Genomic DNA, 13866 nt, shown 5'->3' with positions numbered 1-13866 from the left:
GGCCACATACATTTTAAACCAAAGGTGATCCCTGTCTAGCCATCTGCCAACCCCAGCTATCCATTTTACAAACGCATGCCATCAATCACAAGGGAGGCCAGAAGGAGGTTTGATGGCTCCATCGTTGCTACCGGAAAAAAATAAACAAACTCCCAACACTTGTCCAACTGATGATGGATGGTACTTGGACGCTATATTTCCAAGGATCATGGCGGGCTAAAATTGGTGGCAATTAGCCCATAGCTGATGCCTTCCTTTGAAAACATGTTCAGTAAGAATGCACACATTTTAAGTAACACATTCCATATGTGAATGAGCAATTGAGATAACAGGAGATGGTATGGCTAACAGACATGAGAATATCATTCATAAAGGTTAGTGCATATGTATACACTTGAAGCTGCCGCATTATGTTTAGGCTCTTCATAAAAAGTAGTCTGGGGCTTCCCTGGTGGCGCAGTGGTTGACAGTCCGCCTGCCGATGCAGGGGACACGGGTTCGTGCCCTGGTCCGGGAAGATCCCACATGCCGCGGAGCGGCTGGGCCCGTGAGCCATGGCCGCTGAGCCTGCGCGTCCGGAGCCTGTGCTCCGCAACGGGAGAGGCCGTAACAGTGAGAGGCCCGCGTACCGCAAAAAAAAAAAAAAAAAAAAAGTAGTCTGCACAATCAGTTTGTTCCATTTTCCAATTGGTGTCCCCAACCCAACTGTGTGACAAGAAAAAGAATGCACGACGGGGCTCTCGGTGTGTTTCCTATGGCAGATGACGGTAGATATTTCAGGTTCCTGCTATCCTGTCATCCTGAAGCTCAAAAGCAGCACTGAGAATAAATCCTTCATTAAAACAGCAATCAAGATACATGATCTTAAAAGACAGCTCAAGCTAGTTTTATTTAATAAAAAAATTGTTAATAGGAATTTTATATCAAGTAAAGTTTGTTCTAATGAAGTTTTTCTGTACATGGGACATTGGTGTACAACTGACTTAGAAGGTCCCCAGAGACCACCAGGCAGTACAAGTTAAGACAACAAGGTCACCCTCCTGTCCTGAGGTGCCAGTAAAATGCATAGATAGATGGGAGTCCAGAAAGATCCCCCAAATGTTATTACATCCACACAATCATGAAAAGGTGGCTAACTTGAGATTTCTCCCATAAACCTGAAGTTTTTAAATGACACCTATTAGAGATTTTCTGAAAAGGCTGGATCTATCTTCCTCGTAAACATAATACACTGACATGGACTTCTTCCACCTCTTAGATGTTCCATATTATTTTAGCAAATTACCTGTGATAAAAAATTGAGCCAAAAGGAACTGCCTCTGGTGTGAGGGGGCAGAGAAGTTGTGGAAAGTTCAAAATAGTAGTTGGCCAAGAAGTTCCTCCTTTCCCCAAAATATATGAGTCTAAAGAGATGGCTGCCCACAGTGTGGAATGTATGACATTTGTCACCTTACAGAATGTGATTAAAATGACGGCTCCCAGAGCTAGCAAAAATTCTGGCAATGTGTCATAACCATGAAAGGAGTAGATGAAAGGTTTCTTTTTATTTATTTTTTATTTATTTGAATAGAAAGTAGCAGTCCTGAAGTTTGCTACTTGTTGCTTCTACTATTTGAAGGATTTTTTTCCCCTGTGACTATAGGGTAGTATGAGTATTAACACAACTGCACTTTTAATTTCTATTTGGGATTCACTTGATGACTGAGGACTCGTGTAGGATGATCACTTCATCTTTGAAAATGTCAAGACTGGCTGAAAAATCACATCACCTTCCCTCCTGTCTCTCCCTCACCACATACAAAATAATTCCCTTTAGGAATGACCAGAAAAACATTGTTAAATATACCATTCCTATACTCGCAGAGGAACCCTGTAAGATGATCCGAGATAGCCAATCCCATAGCAAGAAAAGTGAGGTTGATTTCTTAGGGGGATGTTTCATGTGGCTCAGTGTTGAAATAAGGATCAGGAAAGGGAAAACCTTGCAAAAGGCACTGCAGGAGAGGCAAGATAGGAATTCAAAACCTTGGACAAATTACTCAAGCCAGGGACATTTTCCAAAATGCATGTGCCCTGGACCGTGTCAGTGTCTTTTCTTAAAGTGGGGCTTTTTGTATATAAGCGTTTCCCAAATTAAGCATGGTAATCGGCAGAGTAGAAAGCTGTGTTGTGTGATCTTGAAAAAGTCACTTAACCTCTCCAGGTCTCAGATTCCTCATTACTAAAATGAGGGGGTATGGCTATATTGCTAAAGTTCCTTCCAGCCACTATGCCTCACAATGTAATATATCAGGCCTACTCTTCTATGAATTTGGTTTCTAACTAACATATCCCCAAACCTCTACCCCCCCACCCTTACCTAATACCCCCACTCCCCTCACCCCCCCCAATACCCCTGAAAACTGATCTTAATGACATTGTCTATGGATTTATCACCTTAATGAAGGGCAGAGAGGCGACACAGGGCAGAGACCTGTGGCAACAGGCAGCCCTTCTGTGTCCCTGGAGGCAGACCTAAGGCAAAGCTTGGAGCCACGGCCTCTTTGGTCCCTGCCCACATGTGCGTTTCCTGCTGCTCTCCAAAGGTATTCCAAGATGGAGTCACTGGCAGTGAGAAGAGGTAGCTGAGGATACTGCTGCAGCCTCCCTCTCCCCTGACTGCAGCATAGTACTTTGGGCTTCTGATGCTATTCCCTTGGAGGTGATAGTCATATATGCCTTTTAAGACGTATGCTAAGAATTTGGGAAAACAACACGAGTTATTTCAAAGTAGTCACCAGAAATTCAAAGCATTCAACCTGTCAACGAAAACGCTTCCTCATTTTGCAAATGATTGGCAATTTGAGACTGGTGACACAGCCAGTGAATTTGTGCTGGAGAAGAAATAAACACTAAGCAGGTTGGTCTCGGGAAAGGCAAGCGAGCTATGTTCCTGGCTACACACAGACCACACAAGTCTGCATACAGCGCCTCATGCAACTAACTCTCCATCAAGGCCTCGGATGGTCTAACTCCCTAAGAGAGAAGAAGTTGTACATCACTCAGCTAATTTACTCTCCTAGCATCTGAAAGCAATATATTAATTATCCAAATGCATAAATTACTCCACAGTATATATATGAATGTATGAACCTCCACGAGGGAACCAAAAGAATCCACTTCCAAAGCACCACTGAAATAAAGATAAACACAATCTCCTGGCCCAGGGTAGCTGGGAAATTGGGAGGGAAAATTAGCTCCAGCACCCTTCCACACCCCAATACTCCCTACCTTTTCTCCAGTTTACATAGCTCTTAAAACTATTCCCTTTCATGTGCCCGAGGCGAGAGCTCTTTCTGGATGCTGCCTAGATGGAAACTATACAAAACAGCACACACCCAAATCCTCTCTGGCTTCGACTTCTGAACTACATGTTACACACTGTCTTCCAAACATACTGTGCTCTTCGATTAAAGAATGATCCAGAATATGGAAATGCTAAACAAATTTCAGCACATTGAAAACACTGATGTATATCCAGCTATTAACAGTCCCAGAATTTGTATAAATCCCAACAATAAACTTTAGAGCACATTCTCATTGATCTGTCTTTAGAGGTACTCTCTAAGTGTACCAGAACAGACTGGAGTTCATATGGTATTACCTAAGTACTATGTTGTTTCAATAAAAAGTCCCTTTAAAAAACATCCCCCCACCCAACCCTTGTCCTCACCCTCAAAATAAGAACAAACAAAAGGGAAAAATGATTAAAAGCATTCTTGCTGATAAACTGCAGCTCTTGATTAGGCCATTTAGATGAGATATTCCACCATCTCTGCATCAGGCTCTTGTCCCAGGATCTGAATGGGAGCTTTTCTTTCCAGAGTATTGGAGTGGAAAACAGGGCCATCTAAATGGAAATAAGGGGTTAGAAAACACTTAGGGACAAGGTGAAAACTCAAATTTTAGAAGTGGCTTTAGAGCCCCCATTAAGCCTCAGGCAAAGTGACATTGGCCCACTACACTCCCCCTGTTGTTCACCTGAGCATTTACTTTTACTGGGAAAATGACCTTGACTCATCCCCGTTCTATCCTGGAGAAGTCATTTACAGACTCTCTGCCCCTATCTCCTCTGATTAATCCGCTTTAGAACTTGAAAAGCCCTGCTCATATGACCGGCTGTGCCTAAACAGCGGGCCAACCACCCGATCTGTCACTGAGGGCGGAACCCAGGGCTACCTGATCCAGAGAATTACTACCTGTCTTATCTGGATTGCAGCTCAAACTTGGTATAGACAAACGACGTGGTCCAGAACCGGCAGCTGGACTTGCAGGAGCCTCAGCCTGAGCCAAAGCTGGAGCTGGAGCTGGAGCTGGAGGAGCAGCTGCAGCCGGAGCTGGAGTTGGTGCCTGAGTCTGAGCTGGAGCAGAAGCCTGAGCCGCTGCTGAAGCCGGAACTGGAGTTGGAGCCGGAGCTGGAACCGGAGCCGGAGCAGCTGGAGCAAGCTGAACAGCAGCAGCAGCAGCAGGAGCAACAACAGCAGCAGCAACAGCAGAGGCAGCAGCTGGAATCTGAGCAGCAGCAGCAGCTGGAGAAACAGCAGCAGCGAGAGCAGCAGCAGCAGTTGCTGGAGACGGGGCGGCGGCGGTGGCGGCGGCTGGAGCGGCAGCAGCGACAGCCACTGGAGCAGCAGCTACCATGGTGGTGGTGTTGGTGGCAGCGGTGGCAGTGATGGCGGCAGCAGTGGCGGCAGCAGCAACTGGAGCAGGAACAGAGATGGGAGCGACAGCTGCGGTTTTGTTGGGTTCCGTTCCCCGTTCTGTTTGCGTGCTGCAGTCCCGGCTGCCTGTCTTGGAGTGAGCTGACAGTAGGGGAGTCGAGGGCGGCACAGGCGAGGGGGTGGAAGGGACAGACTCGGCACGGTAGTCTCCACCCAGGAGGATACCTACAAAGGAAAGAGGGAAAGAGCTTAGAAAACTACAGGCTATTCCAATATAGACATCCGATTACCTCTTCTTCCTTGCAGGAGGTTCAGGAGGAATAGGAATGGTCCCAAATTCTCTACTTTTGCCTCCAGTGAACCCAGGAATCAGTTTGTCAGGCACCTCCCACCGTGGCTAAAAGCTTCTTTCAGACTTGGCAGATCCCTTCTGGTTCTCATTCTTTAATCCCCCAGCGAAACGTATTAAACCTTTAAGTGTCCTGGGTATCTGTTCTGATTTATTTTTCCAATGGTGATTGATTTCCAACGAGCTGTCAGAATGCTTCTACTTGGTTCCACTTATAACCAACACCAGCCATTACCAAACAGCTGGAAAGGATCAGGGAAAGAAGTCTGTGGTCGCAGAGGAGTGTGATAGTAATTGTGTGATCTAAGGTTCTAACCATGACCATGGTCCCCCAAATACCTATTCTAAGCAAAGGACACTGCAAGTGTCAGAGGACCAAGAAAGGTATTAGAAGCAACAAAGAGAGCTCAAATTAAAATATACATAGCTTGTTTCCTCAGCCTCCAAAAATGTGCCTCGTGGTATCCACAATACTTCTGGGGTTTTGATTAGAGGGGAAGGAATGGACAGGAATGGAATGAAAAAGTACATTCTGTTCTCATCTCAGAATATTCTGGTAACAAAAACCTGCCACCCAGCTCCATTTAGCTTAACTAGAACTCTGCGTCCTCCTATTATATGGGAGGAAAGAACACAGAAAAAGCTGGAATTTTGAAATTTTCAATGACACGAAAGCCACATGGGCTTTGGACAAAGACAAAAGGTTCCGCATGGCCAAGGCCAAAGCTGAGAAGTTTTAAGAGGAAATTGAAGTTATCTTCTTTCCCACCCAAACAGAACTCAGGATTCTTATCGTCTAGGGCTGTGGCTTCAACCAGTGTTCTCTCAGTGAGACTTCATGGTGTCTGCTAAATATGCAGTCAGCCTCTCAGGAGGACAAAACCCAACCAGGTATATCTTCCTCTCTAGAAGTGGGACTATTACTCCTTCTCATTGCCACGTGGGCACATATCCAAGTCAGGGCTCTCTTTAAACGTGTCACTTTAATCTTCCTTATTTACTGTCATTACCTAGGCTCCCCTTCCAGCTCTTGTCATCCCGCTTCTCTTCCATGATGGGGGTGCCAGTCAGGGTGGAAGAATGGGAGAGCAAGCCTGATCCAGCATTGGAAATGGACATCAGAGACTTTGCTGGCCGCATGGATGACAGCTGCTCTGTCTTACTTGGCTCCTTCCGGGAACGCTGCTGGAGTACCTTGATCATGGCATCCTTCTCAATAATCTGGGCATGGAGGGTCTTAATCCTAGGAGCCAAAGACAAAGAACATATAAAACACTGTTGCCACCTCCAGGTTCTGGTCTCACTTCCTGCATGGACTTGAGCTTCCGTTATATTTTTGACTAGGGGGTGGTCTACTTATTTCTGAGTTGTAAGACAAGAGACAGTGTGCAACAATTTTTAATGCACACCCATATGGGCACAGAGGAACATCCAGGAGTTGTCAGTTAAACCTTAGGAAGCCAAAGAAAAGTATCTGTGAAAAGAAGGGCTGTATATGAGAGAGTAAACTGATGTAGTGGGTACCTTAGTGAAGAATCTGAGTCAATGGAAATGATGAGTCAGTCAGTGAGAAGATGAGAACTTCTAAGAATGGGCTACTTCGGCTAATAAGTAAATGATCACGCGCTTGTAAGAGACATCAGATGCCCTATCTCCGAGTTTGAGTGGATGTTCTTTTTTTTTTTTTTTTTTGTGGTACACAGGCCCCTCACCGCTGTGGCCTCTCCCGTTGCGGAGCACAGGCTCCGGACGCACAGGCTCAGCGGCCATGGCTCACGGGCCCAGCCGCTCCGCGGCATGTGGGATCTTCCCGGACCCGGGGCACGAACCCGTGTCCCCTGCATCGGCAGGCGGTCTCCCATCCACTGCGCCACCAGGGAAGCCCTGAGTGGATGTTCTTTTACCGAGCACTCTGCTGTACCACAGAGTTGAGGTGCAATGCTAGAAAGAATACCTCAGAGTGCAAATCCCAACAATTCAGTTCTGGCAGAGGGCATATGGAAGCAATTTACCAAGGACAATGGGAAAAGCAGTGTTACTTGGAATTCCAGAGTTAGTGGGAATGATCAAGGTAAAGGTCATTGCATCTCAAATCCTAAATAACAGGCTGGCAGGGGTGCAGGGGTTGGGGGAGGCTGCATTATCAGGTCCCCCTGTTGTGAATGAAGATGCTTGCCCTTCCCTACTGACCTATCTGGTCTCCATATCAACTTCTCAGATCCACCAGAGTCCAGATCAACATTTTACCTGCCCTCCATGTCAAGGCAACGCTTGTTGGCCATCAAGATTTCTTCTTCCTCCTTCTGGATGCGAGCTTCTAGAGCTGTGTCATAGCTGGTGTTAGGAGAGTGGCTGATGACTGTTGTGTCCCTGGGAAGGAAAATGGCAGTGATAATGACGGGAGGGCAACAAAATCTCTGTCCTAAGTCAAAAGCCTTAGGCTGGAAGGCCCTACACTGAAATCAAACTTATTAGGAAAGGTCGGTTTCCGGGTGACTTACTGATAAGAATCTCCAAGATGGGAAGGTTCAGCTTTCAGAGCTAGAAGAGGTTATTGACAGACATAAGTGCAAAAGTCAGTGATGAATTCTATGAGAAGTGCACAGGCTTGCCTTCAGAACTAGAGAGACACCCTCCCAAAACCTCTGGCAGAAAGTCCCTTCAAGTTTGTAGATCATGACCAGGCAATAGGAAGATATTCATATTTCCACTTTATATGATTATTTATATTACATATGAGATATGCCCACTTTATTCTCATGACAGTCATGAAGGGGAAAAGGCTAGACTTTGAAGGAAGTCAGAGAAAGTACCAAAGAGCTATTGCTACATTCAACAGCAGTAACTCCACCTGAGTGTTTGCTAGAAATGAACTCTAGACATGTCAATAGCCAAGTTCAGGTAGGGCATGGGAGCTGAGTGAGAAGCAGGGCCTTTGAGTCCGTGCCCCTTGATTCCTATCTAAGCTATATCTGAAACATTCAAGTGCCAAATCAATGAGTCTCCCCCAACTAAGTGACTAATCTCTTGCCAGAGTCCCAACTGCATGAGGGACCATCATGTTCCATCTGAAAGTGTCTCAGGCCATTAACTCAAGGGGTAATTAATAAGGAGAAGAGTGTGTGTGTGTGTGTGTGTGAGAGAGAGAGAGAGAGAGAGAAAAGAGAAGAGAAGTGAGGAAAGGAGAGGAGAGGAGAGGAGGGGAAAGGATGTAACCCATGGGCAAGGCTGATGTTTAAACAGCACAAGTCAAACACATAATGGGAATCCTATACCCTCCTGATAAGTGACGTCATGCATCTTTCTTTAGTTCATTTAGAACTAGTGGTAGAGTAAAGAGGGAAGGGAAGAAAGAAAACTGGATCGCATTTGAGTAACTTGGAGGGAAAGAAAACGAGTTTAGGAAGAATGTTGATGTCATTATATTGGTCTTAAAGAAAACCAGACTATAGGCTGAGGAAACAATGAACTGGCACTGCTGCATTATACTTCCTCTGAGAATGCGGATCTGTGGGAGAACTCCAGGCATCTCTTCTGCTGGCAGCTGGTTATGTCCTGTTAGCATAGAGATTGTGACCAGTGCAGATGGCTGTGAAGGAGCAGGGAAATGAAGAGGCAGAAAGTTGGTATTAAAGTTGGGGAATTTTGGTGAGCTTCTGCAAAACTACTGTTCCCCAAAATGCTTCACCTTATATGCAAGGTGGAAACAATTCATTTGAATGGTGAAATAACTGGAGAACAAGAAGGGAAAGGACCCCAGTGGCTTTCATCATTTGCTAAATTCAAAATATTTTAGTATCTCGGAATTCTACACTTGCTCTAGTGCAGTTCACTGGCTTGTAGTCCTACTGGGAATGGCCCCTGTGTTCCAAAGTACCCAAGAGGAAGCAGCATTGTGTAGTGTTGAGAGCACAGGCCCTGACTATAGGCCATGCCAGGGTCAAGTCCCACTTTCCCTAGTCCTCTGCCACTAACAAACTCTATGAGCTCAGGAATTGGGTTAACTGCTCTAAGCCTCAGGCTCCTTGTTTGCAAAATTGAGATAATAATTATACTTATATCTCATGGGATTTTGGGGGGGATGAAATGAAAGTGTGCATGTAAAACATGCAGTGCCAGGCACAGTAAAAACACTCAACAAGTTATTATTAAGGGAGAAAAGTGTAGGTAGAAAGAGAATAACATACAAGAGAGTATGAGTTGAATGAATTCCAGCTCTTGGTATGATCCTGGAGGCGATCCCCGCAGTGCAGAGTTCCAATGTGATGGCAGAGGCTTCAGAGGCAGGCCTCTTTTAAAAGTGCACAGTGTCTACGGACACTGGGGACTTGAGCGTACGGTTTGTCCCTGGGGGAGCCACTTTCATTGCATAAAAGACCATTCTGGGGACACAGAGGCCTGCCAGCTAATTGATATGGACACTGTGAACTCCTCAGGAATGGAGCCTGAAAATGTGGGGCACTTAGTGAATTCCTACAGAGCTGCCAGGACGGCCTTCAACATCAATCTTCCTTCTAGAAGACTGGGGCTACTGAGCAATGGCTTAAGCAAAAGCAAGCAGGCACAGCATTTGAGGAAGCAACTTGGCCTGCTAACTTCCAGTACTCTGAGCCTACCCTTAAGCACATCAGTAGAGAGATGCTGGGCTTGAAATGACAACCTACAGACCCCAAACCGCATTATCCCTGAATTACTATCCTGCACCTCAAATTCTTAAGTAAATGGTTTCTGGCAACTATTCCTCCAGTCATCTTCTCTCTCCTTCCTCTGATGAAGTTATCCCCGTCACATTACTTACACTGCTTTCTAGAATGTCACCCATGACCTCCTAATTAAAACATCTAGCGGCCTTTTAAACTTCAAGTCCATCTTTTTCCTATCGGTAGCACCCTTTTGTTTATTTAAAATGGGAACTCAACCATGAGTGGAGCAGTGTGTTTGAAGTTCCTGGGAGGCTGGAGAGTGGATGGACATGGATAAGACTAGTCCCCGACTGTAGGGAACTTGCAAGGGGAGGGGAAAAAAGTAAATAATCAACTATTACAGAAATTAGTTTGGACTTTATTCCAATAGGCAGTGAAGCTTATTAGAGCTTTTCAAAGGGAATGAAATGATCCAAGCTGTGGTTCAGGAAGACAGCATTATCTCTGCTGAAATGTAATGGAGGGATTAGAGGGGCCATAATACTGGAATCGGGCAGACCAGTCAGAAAGGTTATAATCCCAGCAAGAGATATTGAAAACAGGACCCGGCGAAGTGGCAAGGGAAATGGAAACAGGCTACAGGACGCAGAACTGCTAGAACTTGGAGACTATTTAAATGTGGGTGTTAGGGAGAGGGAAGAATGAATGAGGACTTTGTTGTTTCTAATTCAAATGACTAGAAAAGATGGCATACTGCTCGTTTTCTGTGATAGGAAACCAAGGAGAACTTTCTTTCTTTTTGGAAAATGCCTATAATGGTTGTTTTTTTTTTTTTTTTTTTTTTTTTTTTGCGGTACGCGGGCCTCTCACTGTTGTGGCCTCTCCCACTGTGGAGCACAGGCTCCGGACACGCAGGCTCAGCGGCCATGGCTCACGGGCCCAGCCGCTCTACGGCATGTGGGATCTTCCCGGACCGGGGCACGAACCTGTGTCCCCTGCATCGGCAGGCGGACTCTCAACCACTGCGCCACCAGGGAAGCCCTATAATGGGTTTTGATTTTAGTTACAGTGGACTTAAAGTGTCTTATGGATAGCCATATGACAATATCCATCCAACAAGTTGTTGAAAATTCTAACTTTAATCTTAGAGATGTCAGAGTTACTATTTGAAGCTATAGTAGAGAACAAGATAACTAAGACAGAAGGTAGAATGAGAAGAAAGCAGGGGACGGAACCTGAGAAAGGCCTCCACAACGCAAGACTAGGTAGACATGCGTCACGTGTGTGACCAGTTTCTACCTTCTGCTTTCCCTTTCTTTACTTCCTTCTTTCCCAGATTTACTTTGTCCCAAATAAAAGTGAAACACTGCACATTCAGAGAAAGATAACAACCTGATTCAGTAAATGCAAAGAAATAAATTACTGGTTGATCGGGTGTGTTATCTTTTTGCTGCTATTCGGAAATAAATCACCATTTGTGAGCTGAAACTAAAGATCTGCACTGCCAAATCAGTTCTTCTGAGATGAACTCCTACTTGGTAGTAATTTCCCTCATCTACATTAAGCATCTGGAGAGGAATACTCTAGGAACACAATAATATGAAGTTATAATATAGGCCATGTTTTGTGATTATTTATAATAGTCTAAGAAACTAAATAATAAGCCTCAAATAGTAACTCTTGAACAGGTAATACTCCCTATTTCACCATCTTTGAAATCATCCTATCTGGGAGGCAGCAGAGTATATATAGCACTCAAGGTGTCAAAAATGTAGATTTAAGTCCTGGTTCTTCTGCCTCTTAGTAGCTGTGTGATCTTAGGGGAATTCTTTAATTTGTCTGTGCCTCAGTTTCCTCATCTGTAGAATGGATACCAGTACTTCTCTCAAAGAATTATTGTGAAGATAAGCAATAACTGTAAAGCGCTTAGAAGCGTATCTTATATAGTAAACACTACGTGTGATTTCTTGCATTGACAGCTTTCCCTTTGACAAGAGATGCTTCACAGAATCAAAATGCCGGAATGGGTATAAAACAGATAACCCAATATGTCTTCTCACCTGAGAAAAGACAGATGTCTATTCCTATATTAAAAATCTATATTTTATTATTCACAGTGGCCAAACACTGGAAACAATCCGAATGTCCATCATCAAGTGAATGCATAAACTGTGGTACATCCATGCTATGGAGCACTACTCAGCAATAAAAAGGAATAACCTATTGATATATGCATTAACTTAGAGCAAGCTCAAAGTAATCATGCTGAGTGAAAGACATCAAACAGAAAAAGTACATATTATATGGCTCTTTTTATATGACGTTCTAGAAAAGGCAAAATTACAATGACAACAGATGTTGTCTGGGGTCAGGCATGGGAGGAGGGGATCAAGTTAAAGGGGCATAAGGGCACTTTAGAATGTGTCCTCTATCTTGACGGTAGTGGTGGCTACATTATTATATATAATTACCAACATTCACCAAACCAGACACTTAAAATAAGTGGTTTTTAAATATGTGACTAGTACTTCAATTGAAAAATTTCTACAACTACCATTGTATGACCCCAGCAACATTTCCTAATTGTACAACTTATTATTTATGTATGAGCTATTATTTTACAAATATATTAAGTTTGAGATACTTAATATCTCAGAATAATAAGCAGAATACACAGAAACTGAGCAGGCTGGTACAATGTGGCACTAGATTTAAGGATTTAAGTTGTATAGAGTTAGAAAGCATTTCCTTTCTTCTTTTACTTCTTCCTTTTGCCCTCTTTCTTTTTTCTCCTTTTTTTCCTTCCTTCATTACTCAAACATATGTTGAGCACTTTCCATCTGCAGCCAATATCCTAGGCACTTAAAAATTATTTTGGAAGAAAATAGAATATAAAGCCTTTACTACAGAAAGGGGTGAGGAACAGAACCTTGGTCAGTACATTTAGGGTTGGGAGGAGGGAAAGTGAAATCACTGGACAGAAAAGAAATGGCAAGAAGAGATGTTGGAAGGGAAGGCAGAAGAGCCCACAGGTTCTGAAACAAAGTTTTCTGAATGTTACTTTCCAAATTTGAAATCTCATAAAGAAAGAAAGAAAGGAGGAGAAGGAAACTAATCTCCGTGGCAGAGCATAAGAAGCAAATCTTTGGAAAAATAGTATAATCTTAGCAATAGAAGGGTCTGGAACAATCACCTAGTCCAATTCTCTCATTTTACAGGAATTCAAATACAATCTCTCAGTCTCTTCTGTGGGTTGTATTAATAGGCATCAAAAGGTACACAGTCCAGATATGGAATGTTTGTCCGGGAAACTATTACAAAGTGTTCCTATTAGGTGGGAACTGACTGCTTTTTACCATATTAAATGATAAGCATTTACTGAAAACAGTGATTGCATGGAAACTTTCTACCTGGTGATTTAAAGGAATTCAATTTAAATTAAATCTATTTTATGGGAGCCAACAGATTCTGGAAAGAAATCCATCTGAAAGGGGATTCTCCCAATATTCAAAACTTTCCAGGGAGGAAGGAAAGGGGTAGTTTCTTTATACAAGGCCCCCAAATGACAACCTCCTAGCTTTCCTGCATTTTGACTTGGAGTCTATTCTGAAGTCAGTTTCAACAGTGAACTTCCCAGCACCAAGAACCCTGGCTTTCCAACATTTTCTTACACCGCACACTTTCATGAGCTGTATCTTTCTAAGTTTCTGCTCAAAGATGACCAAAATGCCCTGCACCTCTTTGTCAGTGTTAGGGTTTCCTGAATAACCTCTGAACAAGCACTGGGCACAGGTGTTTTCTTGGGAACCAACAGCTAACATTACACTTCATTCTGCTTCTAAGCTGCCTACAAACTTATCAACCATCTTCCAGCCCAGCTGGGGCTTCTCTGCACTCTATTACTACACTGGCATGGACTGAGCACACCGTTCTCAGAAAAAGAAAAAAAAAAGACAGGTAAGCTTAAGCCCATGAGGACCTCAAAATCAAGGCACAGGCAATTTCAATCTGTTTAAGGTTTATAGGGGGTATCTGGAGACAGACAGAGCATGTTAGAGAAACGTAAGATGTCTTCCTGAAGAATTGGGAATAGGTTTACAAACCACCAGTCCAGCTTTTAAGCATTGACCTTCCTCTGATTTGGGATGAGAAGGACTCGAAAATAAATGTATCC

At 43.9% G+C, this 13866-nt stretch overlaps 1 protein-coding gene across 4 annotated transcripts in view; it reads right to left on the bottom strand.

The window, feature by feature from the left end:
• The window catches only part of AMOT (angiomotin), a 74199-nt gene that overhangs the window by 11499 nt on the left and 48834 nt on the right, over window positions 1–13866 (bottom strand). For 3 of the 4 annotated variants that reach the window (XM_030835722.2, XM_030835724.2, XM_070044711.1), the window contains 4 exons: window positions 7297–7419; window positions 6060–6292; window positions 4239–4925; window positions 2398–3889 (listed from right to left, as the gene is read on the bottom strand). In XM_030835722.2, the coding sequence (XP_030691582.1) occupies window positions 3792–3889; window positions 4239–4925; window positions 6060–6292; window positions 7297–7419 (1141 nt within the window). In that variant the 3' untranslated portion in view covers window positions 2398–3791. Of the gene's footprint in view, window positions 1–2397; window positions 3890–4238; window positions 4926–6059; window positions 6293–7296; window positions 7420–13866 lie in introns of those variants that run through there. The other variant, XR_009560743.2, reaches the window with a different exon arrangement.

The sequence above is a fragment of the Globicephala melas genome, chromosome X (genome assembly GCF_963455315.2).
Source record: "Globicephala melas chromosome X, mGloMel1.2, whole genome shotgun sequence".
In the NCBI taxonomy this organism is placed as follows: Eukaryota; Metazoa; Chordata; class Mammalia; order Artiodactyla; family Delphinidae; genus Globicephala; species Globicephala melas.
Note: the sequence above shows the minus strand (reverse complement) of the source record. Positions and strands in the feature narration are given on the sequence as shown.